This window comes from Lolium perenne, chromosome 6 (genome assembly GCF_019359855.2).
Source record: "Lolium perenne isolate Kyuss_39 chromosome 6, Kyuss_2.0, whole genome shotgun sequence".
Classification (NCBI taxonomy): domain Eukaryota; kingdom Viridiplantae; phylum Streptophyta; class Magnoliopsida; order Poales; family Poaceae; genus Lolium; species Lolium perenne.
Window position 1 is genome coordinate 64,936,278 of NC_067249.2, and position 12,340 is coordinate 64,948,617.

General features: G+C 44.0%; 1 protein-coding gene and 2 non-coding genes across 5 annotated transcripts; 1 reads left to right on the forward strand and 2 right to left on the reverse strand.

The window, feature by feature from the left end:
* Positions 1–1,437: 1,437 nt before the first annotated feature.
* On the reverse strand, positions 1,438–1,652 carry LOC127311042 (small nucleolar RNA U3). The gene has a single exon (XR_007857535.1). It is a non-coding gene; the product is annotated as a small nucleolar RNA U3 (small nucleolar RNA).
* Positions 1,653–1,855: 203 nt separating this feature from the next.
* Positions 1,856–6,727, forward strand: LOC127307521 (mediator of RNA polymerase II transcription subunit 11). Of its 3 annotated transcripts, none has more exons than XM_051338241.2 (3): positions 1,871–1,954; positions 5,381–5,497; positions 6,227–6,727. In XM_051338241.2, the coding sequence occupies exons 1-3, from the start codon at positions 1,901–1,903 to the stop codon at positions 6,401–6,403; spliced, it is 348 nt and encodes a 115-aa protein (XP_051194201.1). In that variant the 5' UTR covers positions 1,871–1,900; the 3' UTR covers positions 6,404–6,727. The 3 variants fall into 3 exon arrangements, 2 of the variants coding, with proteins under 2 accessions (XP_051194201.1, XP_051194200.1); XM_051338240.2 differs by lacking the exon at positions 1,871–1,954 and adding an exon at positions 5,041–5,275; XR_007855654.2 differs by lacking the exons at positions 5,381–5,497; positions 6,227–6,727 and adding an exon at positions 2,060–2,269 and having other exon boundaries at positions 1,856–1,954.
* LOC127311040 (small nucleolar RNA U3) lies at positions 4,761–4,977 on the reverse strand. Its single transcript, XR_007857532.1, has one exon. It is a non-coding gene; the product is annotated as a small nucleolar RNA U3 (small nucleolar RNA).
* Positions 6,728–12,340: the final 5,613 nt, after the last annotated feature.

The window sequence follows — 12,340 nt, forward strand, 5'->3', positions numbered from 1 at the left end:
TACTCCGCGTGTGTATTTTGCGTGCCAGTGTCCACGTGTGTATTATGTAACAATCCGATATGTTGGTCGACCTTCGAGGGCATGTTTGGTACTCCCTCCGTCCAATAATCATTAATGCAAGTCGGAAGGTTCGTCTAAATTTGAATGTATCATTAAAGAGTGTCTAGATATAATTAAATTCAGATGAATTTTTAACATCTAAAAATGAGCATAGGTAGTACTAGTTAGCACCAGATTTTGCGCTCCCGAGGCAGGCATTGGCATGCCCTGTCCAAAACTTGACTTGTGTCATATTGTCCATTTTGATTGGTACATAGATGTCACTTTGTTTGGCTGGCTGCAAAACAGAGATGGTTTGATAGCCCACTGTATTACCTAGATGTGACGTTGGTATTACCTGTTATCTACTAATCAACATCACTCGTACTTCCTCCGTCTAAAAATAGGTGTCTAAATTTTATCTAGATACAGATATATCTCTAACTAAAATGCTTATAGATATATCTACATCTAGATAAAAATGAGACACCTATTTTTACACGGAAGAAGTATGAGACACCCATCGATTAACAACTCATAGATGGTGGGGTCGTGGAAGGGGCCATAACAACGGCTCACGGCGAGGATAAGGCCACACTTGCGCAACGTGTCAGCGGACAACAGCGAGAGCACCGTCGTTCTCCTTGCCTCCATGAGTGGATCTAGGTTGGACAAGAAACTCTCCATAGCAGCGTCGTTGGCTACGGGGTCGCGAGGGATGGTGGCGGCTCTAGGTGGCGCCATAGGTACACGATCTCGTGAATCGGTCGAGGCACATGCGCAATCTTGTTCATGTCGGCACCACGGTCCAAGACCGGGCGCGGGCTACCATAAGTGCCACCGTGGTGAACTCCGACAAGGCGAATGGTGAGGGCGACTACCGCGTGGCCTAGGACTTGGTGTGGTCGCACCACCGCAGGAAGACTGCGATGCTAGCATGGACCTGCATGCGACATCGAAGAAGATCCCCTTAGATATCGTCGAAAGGAGTACCCCGAGGATGAAGTGGGGGTTATGGTCCGCCAGGAGAAGGGCCGCTGAGAGGGCAATGTCGGCTAGGGGTCCGCGGCGAGGCCGCTCTCGCCCGCTCGACGATGGAAAGATTATATATCATGTCTAGTTAACGTCAACATGTTTGGATATCACGTCTAGCGAACTCAATATATTTGTACACAACCTATTTTTTTTGCAGGTCCTTTCTCTGCATTGCTGTAAGTTGCAACTGCTGCAACTCCAAGTTTTACATTCTATAGCCCGATGAGAAATTCAAATTCTAGATTGCAAAAATTCATGTTTATTGTACACAACATAATTTCTTCTCTTTTGTAGCGATTTGGCATGTGCACAGCAGTCTTTTTCAGTTTAAGCTGAACAGAAGGGACACAAATTAAAAAATTGAGCCTGTCAGACAACCTGTGGGCCACCCTGACTCAACCTAGCTGAGCAGGAACGATCCTCTACAGCCATGGATCAGCGGCAACTGGTCCGAGCTGTTAATCACGCTCTGGCCCACAGGTCAGATGTCATCAACCAAGCTTAAGTGCTTGCCTCCTTATTAGTCAAGGATGCAACGGTACGATCCTATAGAACAGATCCTGTTCAAGTAAGGTCGTGCTGGGTGGGCGAGAACACTCTATTTAAGCTGGTCGAAACTTTCCTCCACTTCCGAGGTGGGACTATCTTTGCTCCATTCAGCCACTTCGTATTGATGTCGGGCTTTTCTGCCGAATGCGAGGCTTCTAAATGGGCTTCGATTGGAAAGCCCATCACAGCACCTGGCTGCCGTGACGCTTTAACCGTCGCTCGCAGGCCTCCAGTCCCCTTCGCCGCTCCCACCTTTCTCTCTTCCTCGCCGGTGGCGATGGTTCCTCAGGGCCAGAGCAGCTCACTGCAGCGCCTCCACCACGTTGAGAAGGTGACCCGCGCAGCTAAATTTCGCGCTCCTCTTCTCTAGGCCGATTGTTCGGTTCTTGAATCCTGTAGCGGCTACGTGTTTGTTTGTCTGTTTGTGCCTTTGCAGCGGATAGTGCTGGTGGTGGAGCTCGCAGGGGCGGTCATGGAGGAGCAGGGAAACTCGCCAACTGGGGACCCAAATATTGAAGAGAGGTTGTATTTTCAAGCAGCCGCTTTCTGAAGTACTCAAACGGTGCCAGCAACAAAGCAGTAGAAATCCGTTGCAGTTTGGAGTAGTTTGTGCTGGACAGCAGGGAGTAGACCAACTAAGGTATATGTGGGATGTGTTCAATTTGTTAGTGCTTATCTGTGAATGCAGTACTCTAACATGTTGATGCTGTTGAACAAAATTTATTTTTCTAAAAATGGAATGAGATATTGTTGGATTGACTTGCCTCTTTTGCTTGCATATTAGTGCTTGGCTGCTCAATCCTCTGTTAGCCTGACTGCCTGGTTAGATTTTAGGGCATCAGGGGCATCCTAGTGTTACTGACATTCTAGCAGGCAGTGCTAGTTACAATGGCAGCAAGAGCTATTCTTTACAACCAGATTCAAGTAAAAACCTTGCAACAATCAATTTCCTAACTTGAAGCACTCTTCCTTGAACCACCTCTATCATGGTAGAAGTATCGGAAGTGAGGACAAAATTGAACTTGTTTTGTTAGAGCACTCTATCCTAAAATAAATCAGTGCTGATTAGTTGAGCAAACTATACCGTGTCATTCTCATTTTCTGGTACCAGTATATATTTGATTGTAGATATCAAGAAAAAAGTGTAAGGTAGGACATCTGATAGGCTATAATTGAAAGCAACATGTTGTATTAATACTGATGGTCTGAAGAAGATTTGTTCTCTTGGGACCATATGTTTTGAGAAAACACTAAAAATCTGTGATATCTGTATCTGGCTCATTTCAATCTTGTCATTCAGAAATCAGAAGATCATACTTTATATCTTATGGACATATAGTTTTTTTTTGTGTTGAACTGTATTATGTCTCTTCATGTCATGGTACCTCTGGTTTTCTTCTCTTACAACTAATATAGCCAGGTGGTTTTACTTGTGTGGTCATCTACAAATGTGAATCTAGTCATACACAGATTGTTTCGACAGATGGTTTGATATTTGCGTCTCTTGATTGTACTGTCTTGCCAAATGTAGTGATTACCTCCTTTTGTACCAATTGTTTGTCATGTTGGATTTTATTGTTCATTTACCTGTTGTTGCAACATGACGTCTTGGCTGTTAGGATATATTTGGTTAGTGCCCACAATAGCCCTACCAAATATTGGCAAGAGTTTGCTTTCCAATTTTTTGGGCAAGAAATCGTCCACCCTCATTTGGCCAACTATTTGGCAAGAATCCGTGAGAGGGAGGGGTGGGTGGACATCCATTGTCAACCATTTTTTTTTGCTACAAACCAAACAGTGACCAAAATATGATAGACAATCAATTTTTTGGGCAGGGCTACTTGCGGCGCACCAAACCATACACACCCTCAGCTGTGTGCATATTTTCAGGTTTGATCATTTGATTTACTGCAGCCAATTCCATTGCTATCTCCGCTTACAGTGATTTGCTCAGTGGCTCGGGATTATTCATACATTGTTTTCCGCCTCATGTAATTTTTATCAGTGCATATGTTTACATGACATGCCTACTCTTATTTCTCTTGGGTCTACATGGTTCTCTCTCCAATCTGGACCTCTTGGTGCATGCAATGATTGTTGGTTTCACATGCATCTGATTTCTGTAGAACTTGATGTACTATTATTTGATGGCACTTGTTCCACCACCCCGACCACTGACTGACCACTGGTCTCCTTGGATATCGTCGAAAGGAGTACCGTGATGACGAAGTGGGGGTTGTGGCCCGCCATGAGAAGGGCTGAGAGGACAATGTTGGCCAGGGGTCCGTGGCGAGGCCGACGGTGAGGCCGTTGTCGCCTGCCCGACAATGGGCATATTATATATCACTAGGTGAAAAGGCACGCTTCGCCGCCGCCTGCACTTTGTTCTGCCACATATTGAGCTTTTTCTCAGAAATAATAGTAGTTGAAAAGATTCATTTATAACCTGTTTTAACTAAGAAGAGACAAAAAAAATAAAGCAACCTTATAAATAACATTGGTCATATATATGATTGTTTATGACTAATTAATTGGTAACATCGCATGTAAAATTAGCATGTTGAAACTGCATCTAGTCTCATGATAGATAATGGAGGTTGTCTTGAAAAAAAGATCTGAAACAGGGAAAGGTCACATGAGGATCGACTTTGGTTTAAAGTAATCCAAGACTATACATGACCATTTGGTGATGAGCAAATAGTTCCACGAGATAGTGTTCAGTGTATTTATCTAAGAAATCAAGAAATACTGAGAGCGTATTTGTTTGCTTTACATGTAAATAGTTCCAGGAGTATTCATCTGCCTTTGTATCTATTTGCTCCAAATAATTTGCAGCATCATTTAATAATGGTGAGACGGCAATGTAACTAATTTCACACAAAGGACTATATATCAATGAAAGTTACTGTCAAATGTCAGGAATTTTGGGTGATTTTAGATATAAACCAAAACATACATTTGTGCACTGACAGACCAAGAAGACCATGTTCATTATGTGTATGAGGGTGCTATCCACAAAAACTGTAAAAGGAAACAGAGAGACGATGTTATGATAAACAAAATCAGGATCATATTATAGTACCTTCGATAAGGACATGTCTACTTACACACGATACTGGGTTGGGCAAAAAATTTAGAGCCTGTCAGACAACCTGTGGGCCACCCTGATTCAGCCTAAGCTGAACAGGAACGATCATCTACAGCCATGAGATCAGCGGCAACTGGTCCGAGCCGTTAATCACGCTCTGGCCCACAGGTCAGATGTCATCAACCAAGCTTAAGTGCTTGCCTCCTTATTAGTCAAGGATGCAACGGTACGATCCTATAGAACAGATCCTGTTCAAGTAAGGTCGTGCTGGGTGGGCGAGAACACTCTATTTAAGCTGGTCGAAACTTTCCTCCACTTCCGAGGTGGGACTATCTTTGCTCCATTCAGCACTTCGTATTGATGTCGGGCTTTTCTGCCGAATGCGGGGCTTCTAAACGGGCTGAGATTAGAAAGCCCATCACAGCACCTGCCTACCGTGCCGTCGCTCCTCGACCTCCAGCAGTCCCCTTCGCCGCTGTTCTCACCTTTCTCTCTACCTCGCAGGCGGCGATGGTTCGGCAGGGCCAGAGCAGCTCACTGCAGCGCCTCCACCAGATCGAGAAGGTGATCCGCGCAGCCAGATTTCGCGTTCCTCTTCTCTAGGCCGATTGTTCGGTTCTTGAATCCTGTAGCGTCTACGTGTTTGTTTGTCTGTCTGTGCCTTTGCAGCGGATAGTGCTGATGGTGGAACTCGCAGGGGCGGTCATGGAGGAGCTGGGAAAATCGCAGGGCACCCTCACCGAAGCCGTAGCCTTCCAGTGCTGCAAGTTCATGCTCTCTGTGAAGGTAGTCCCCCATCCTGTATTCCTGTTTGGCCCTTGCTGGCTTGCTCATGGCTGGAAAAGGAGGGGGCATGAGGGATATTGGAAATTTGGACGCACAAAAGATATAAAGTGGACAGGGAGTTGTGAAAATAGTTAGCAGACTATATAAGACATGGCACTGGTTCTGATTTCTGAACCTGAAGCTGTGTTGGTGTAGTACTGTAACTGTTAAGCCATGACTACTTGTTAGAAGTTTGCTTTCATTGCTTGCTCATGATAGTTCAGTTTTCTTAATGCTGGAACTTCGAATGGCATGCTTCGTAGTGCTGATAAATACATTTTAGGTTGCTTACTTCAGTGCACCACCTTATTTGATTTCATATAAAGCTATAACATTGCGATTGCTACAGTGCTACTGTTCTGAACTACAACTAGTCGAATGTTCTTTTCTATATCTCTTTATATTGCGCCAAAATTTGGATCCTGTGCTGGCGGAAACAACTGCTTATGATGTTCAGTAGTAATATTCCGGTATTTAATGTTGTCTGTCTCTGTGCACCTCTGGTTGAGCAAAATTCTGCTGTGACCCAATGCTTCATCCCCTTCCACCAAAAATACTAGTACCCAGATATGCAAACTGATTAATCAATTGCATTCTTACGACTTTTCTCGGCGTTAAAGTTTTGTTAGACACACAATATTTTCTATGAATGGCGCATGATAAATTGTTCGTATATGGTGGCTGGAGCAGGAAATCCAAACAACATTGCGCGAGGAAATAAAAAGTGCTTACGTATATCGTCCATTTGAGAAGTGTGACTGCAGTGCAAGGACTGCTAACGAGATTTGTTGCAAGAAGCTGGAGTATGTAAATGAGAAGATGGATTCCATGCAACTGAGCATCGAGCAAAGCACTAATGAAGTTTAGCTATGAATTGGAAATCTAATACCCTAATACCTGCTGCTTAAGACGTGAAGTGGCGAGTGCCAAGGCAGCATGTGGCTTCCTGACTCCAATTTCGTATGTTCCATTCTTGCTATATCTACCAGACGTATTCCTTGTTTAATCTTACTTTCATTTAGTGATTTAGATGACCATAACGTATTATATCCTAGAAAGGAAGATATATTACTAATATGATGGCACTTCTGCTGCACATGTTGTTCATTCATACATGCCAAACTATTACAACTATTTCCGATTCTTCAGTTGTACTTCCACTTGTCCTTAAATGAAGTTGGCTTTCAGATCCTTCAAGTGTATTTCATCTTATCTTAAAAAGAAATGGGCTTTGAAGTTCTTTTGTTATACTGATTTTTTTAATGTTCTATTCATTCATGTGCGAGATACTTGATAAGTTGATAGGTCTTCAGATTCATGAAAAGTTAGCAGAGCAGAGTAATCTAAACATTTTGATTCAAACGTGTGTTCTTTTAATCATTTTATTACTGTTAGATTTAGGCCACTCATTTCATTTTATGTCTTCCTTAGGTATAAACAAGTAAAATATGGTGTTTGTTTGCCATGTTTCAACAAAAAAAAAAAGTTGTTACTAATCCTTTAAGTACCAAGGAGGTGTTTTTCTTTCTGCGCTAGAACTTGGTCACATCTCACTGAGCGGTTTATATGTGGGATGATGAATTGCTGATAAAAGCAAATGCACAAAGCCGTGTTCAGTACATTGAAACTAGAAAGGCTTTTAGTTTGGTCGCACAACTCTACGATCAACATCTCTTTATGCAGCAATGGATGATTGGCTTCAGAATATACCGATGTTTGCACTCATCAGTGTTAGCCAAGTTCTGTAAAGTTTGGTGTATATTTTGAACTTCACAGAAATTGCGGAGGAAGCACTAGTAGGAAAACCCTTATAGGTAAAGCTTAGTTCTGTGGCGCACCGTTTTGAATGCGCCACAGAAACTTGTTTTGTGGCGCACCAGCAAGTGTGCGCCACAAGCGCAGGGCTGAACCGTGCGCCACAGAAATTATGTGGGGCCCACATTCTGCCACCACGAATTATTAGGGTAGGTATTTCTGTGGCGCACGATGCTTTCTGCGCCACAGAAATATCTATTTCTGTGGCGCACTGGCTCTGGTGCGCCACAGAAGTAGTTATTTCTGTGGCGCACTTGTGCTGGTGCGCCACAGAATTAGGGTAAGTTATATCATCCCCGTACCCCTCCCCTCCCCTCCCCACGCCCGTACGTTCACCTCCCCTCCCCTCTCCCCCGCAGCCGCCGCCATGGTCGTCGCACTGGCCGTCGCCGCCGCCGCCTCCTTCCTCCGCGAGGGCCGCATGCCGCCACGCTCCACCCATCCCCGCCACCTGCAGCACAAGCCGCTGCGGCGTGGAGGAGGAGGGGCCGCCGCATGGAGGAGGAGGGGCCGCCGCGTCAAGGAGGAGGAGCCGCCGCGTCTTCCTCCTCCTCCACCCCTGCCGTCGTCGTCAACCTCCTCCTCCACCCCTATCGTCGGTGAGCTCCACCTCTCCCCTCCCCTCCCTCCTCCTCCACCCCTGCCGTCGTCGTCAACCTCCTCCTCGATCCACCCCTAGCGTCGGTGAGCTCCACCTCTCCCCTCCCCTCCCTCTTCCTCTACCCCTGCTCTGGATGTGTTGATGTTGTGCTCGATCTGGATGCTCTTGTGCTGCTGTTGTTCTCTGGATGTTGATGCTGCTCTGGACAAAATTACAGAGAGGATGATGTTGTGCTCGATCTGGATGCTGTTGTGCTGCTGTTGTGGTCATCATGAATAAAAACAGTCAAACATTCTTTTTGTTTTACTGTGCTGTTAGCTATATATTTTTTCTATGCTCTGCTGTGATGCTTGTGTTTTGGAGCAAGCGGCTGGCATGGCATGTGAGAGAGAGCATGAGAGAGTTCTTGGGGGCAGAGATGATGGCAACATCAGCACTGGTCCTGCATTGGTCCTGCTTTGAATTAGTAAGATCAAGTAGTGGCTTGAGTTCCTGTTGGTAACCAATACCAATAGAGAGCTACTTCATTTTAAGTAGAATTTCTTTTAAGGACTCTAGCTAGATTAGAGGGGAAAAAGATTGCTGATTTGTTGCCTATGATAATGGATCATCAAATGTTTCCCTTTGTCCCTGGTTGCCTCCTTAATTGATGCCTTATGATCCAAATGATCCAAGTCCCTTGCATGATCCCATTTGTCCCTAATGTTGCTTAATTAAGATGAATAAATTCCCTCTAATCACCATTTGGAGATCAAGACTAGTTCTTGATATCCATTAGCTAGACTCCAATATTAAAAATGTCTCCCAAATATGGAGACAAACATTTTAACATTACCCCAATGTTATTTCTCTCAAATTGACAGTTTCTGATGGTATGCTTGCTCCTCACTGTACTTTATCAATTCCCTACTGATCCTAAGTACCCATGAATATCTGGTGGTGTTCTTCTCGCTGTTTAGTTCTTGTCAACACATGTGTTTGCATGTGTGTGTGAGCTGCTTGTAGTGTCACTTGACTATTCAAGTTTCAATGTTGGTTACTTTTCCTCTAGTGCAAGAAATGGTTGAGCAGATGTTTATCCACTGTTGGCCTTTATTCTTGGGTAGCTCAAAGTGTCATGCACTTACTGGATCATCAAATGTTTCCCTTAATTTGTCCCTGGTTGCCTCCTTAATTGATGCCTTATGATCCAAATTACTATATTATTGGATTGAGTGATATGGCTACTGCTTGTTTGCTCTCCAAATGCTATATATGTGTATTTGACCATGCTTATGATGGATTTCTTTTAAGGACTCTAGCTAGATTAGAGGGGAAAAAGTTGCTGCTTTGTTGCCTATGATAATGGATCATCAAATGTTTCCCTTTGTCCCTGGTTGCCTCCTTAATTGATGCCTTATGATCCAAATGATCCAAGTCCCTTGCATGATCCCATTTGTCCCTAATGTTGCTTAATTAAGATGAATAAATTCCCTCTAATCACCATTTGGAGATCAAGACTAGTTCTTGATATCCATTAGCTAGACTCCAATATTAAAAATGTCTCCCAAATATGGAGACAAACATTTTAACATTACCCCAATGTTATTTCTCTCAAATTGACAGTTTCGATGGTATGCTTGCTCCTCACTGTACTTTATCAATTCCCTACCGATCCTAAGTACCCATGAATATCCGGTGGTGTTCTTCTCATTGTTTAGTTACTGTCAACACATGTGTTTGCATGTGTGTGTGAGCTGCTTGTAGTGTCACTTGACTATTCAAGTTTCAATGTTGGTTACTTTTCCTCTAGTGCAAGAAATGGTTGAGCAGATGTTTATCCACTGTTGGCCTTTATTCTTGGGTAGCTCAAAGTGTCATGCACTTACTGGATCATCAAATGTTTCCCTTAATTTGTCCCCTGGTTGCCTCCTTAATTGATGCCTTATGATCCAAATTACTATATTATTGGATTGAGTGATATGGCTACTGCTTGTTTGCTCTCCAAATGCTATATATGTGTATTTGACCATGCTTATGATGGATTTCTTTTAAGGACTCTAGCTAGATTAGAGGGGAAAAAGTTGCTGCTTTGTTGCCTATGATAATGGATCATCAAATGTTTCCCTTTGTCCCTGGTTGCCTCCTTAATTGATGCCTTATGATCCAAATGACCCAAGTCCCTTGCATGATCCCATTTGTCCCTAATGTTGCTTAAGATGAATAAATTCCCTCTAATCACCATTTGGAGATCAAGACTAGTTCTTGATTTCCATTAGCTAGACTCCAATATTAAAAATGTCTCCCAAATATGGAGACAAACATTTTAACATTACCCCAAGTGATTTACTTGTCGATGATTAGATGGTTGGTCGATCACTCGTACACTCGGGGGTGGAGCAAGTGAGGCTTGGTGTGATGGCACAAATATCAATATCTTGTGCATCCTACCTGGCCTCACTTACTCCATCCCTGGATGTTAATATTTGTTTCGACCAACAAAGTATGAGGCATTCCATTTAGTTGATACCACTTGGCTCTTTCTTCCATTTTAGTGCCGATGATTAGAATGTTCGGTCAACTGTACACTGGGGGTTGTGGATTTTTAGCCTGGTGTGATGGCACAAATATCAATCTCTTGTGCATCCTACCTGGCCTCACTAACGCCATCCCGGGATGTTCATATTTGTTTCGACCAACAAAGTATGAGGCATATGATATCTAGTTGAGATACCACTTGGCTCTTTCTTCCATTTTAGTGCCGATGATTAGAATGTTTGGTCACCTATACGCCGCAATATACTTTGTAGACGAGCCCCCCTTTCCCTGGCCACCGTTCTGTGAACGAGTCCTTGACGAGACAACAACGCCGACATGCCTCTCCGGCGCAGCACCACTTTTCTTCTCTCGCCGTCCAGTACGTGAACGAGTCCTTAATGCCAAGACGGTGCCAGCCTCCCTAGCATCATGCCGACCCCTGTTGTCGCGCTTCAGGCCGTGTCGATCACGCGCCCTGCACTCTCCTGCAGGGCGCGGGACACACGGCTTGAAGCGCGGCAACACGGCCCGGCATAATGCTGGGCAGGCCGGCACGGTCTTTGCATCAAGGACTCGTTCACTGGACAGCGAGGGACTGGCGTGGTTCTGCGCCGGAGATGCAGATCGGCGTTGTTGTGTCGTCAAGCACCCGTTGACGGAACGCCGACCGGGAAAGGGGGCCCTTCTGCAAAGTATACGGCGGTGTATACTGCAACTATGGTTTACGACCATAGTATTTGTGTTGACCAACAATGTATGAGGCACATATTCTATTTTGTCATTCCATTTGCTTTGAGATTTTCAAAATGCCGATGATTAAAATGTTTGGTCACCGTACACTTGGGGGTGGCGTAAGTGAGCCAGGTAAGATAGCACAAATATCAATCTCTTGTGCATCCTACCTGGCCTCGCTTACACCATCCCTAAATGTTAATATTTGTGTTGACCAACAATGTATGAGGCACTTATTTCATTTTGTCATTCCATTTGCTTTGAGATTTTCAAAATGCCGATGATTAAAATGTTTGGTCACCGTACACTTGGGGGTGGCGTAAGTGAGCCTGGTAAGATAGCACAAATATCAATCTCTTGTGCATCGGACTTGGCCTCACTGACGCCATCCCTAAATGTTAATATTTGTGTTGACCAACAATGTATGAGGCACTTATTCCATTTTGTCATTCCATTTGCTTTGAGATTTTCAAAATGCCGATGATTAAAATGTTTGGTCACCGTACACTCGGGGGCGGCGTAAGTGAGTCTGGTAAGATAGCACAAATATCAATCTCTTGTGCATCGGACTTGGTCTCACTTACACCGTCCCTGAATGTTAATATTTGTGTTGACCAACAATGTATGAGGCATTTATTCCATTTCTCTTGTGCATCAGACTTGTTGGTCTCACTTTCTTCCATTTTCATCATAGTAGGAACTGGATGAAGGACCCCGATGCAAGCGAGCCTGGTGGGTAGAGATGACGGAGCAAAGGAGGAACCGGATGAAGACTATTTTGTATCTCGAAATTGTGAATTTTGTATGAATTAAGAGTTGTATGCAAAACATTTGACACTTGCCACTATATATGTATCTCGATCGGGCTCTAAGTAATGTGATGATGATGTCTATGTTATATCTGTGCAATGTACATGATATTTATATTATATCTGAATGTTGCTGTATATAACCTGTGTATCTGTATTGTGTATCTGTATTGCTGTGTATAAACTGCATATGTATAGCAGGCAGCACAAAATTGTGTATAATACAAGCAAATTCTGTGGCGCACTTAGAACCAATTCTGTGGCGCACCCTTTTCTGTGGCGCACCTAAGAACAAGTGCGCCACAGAAACCTTAGTTCTGTGGCGCATGG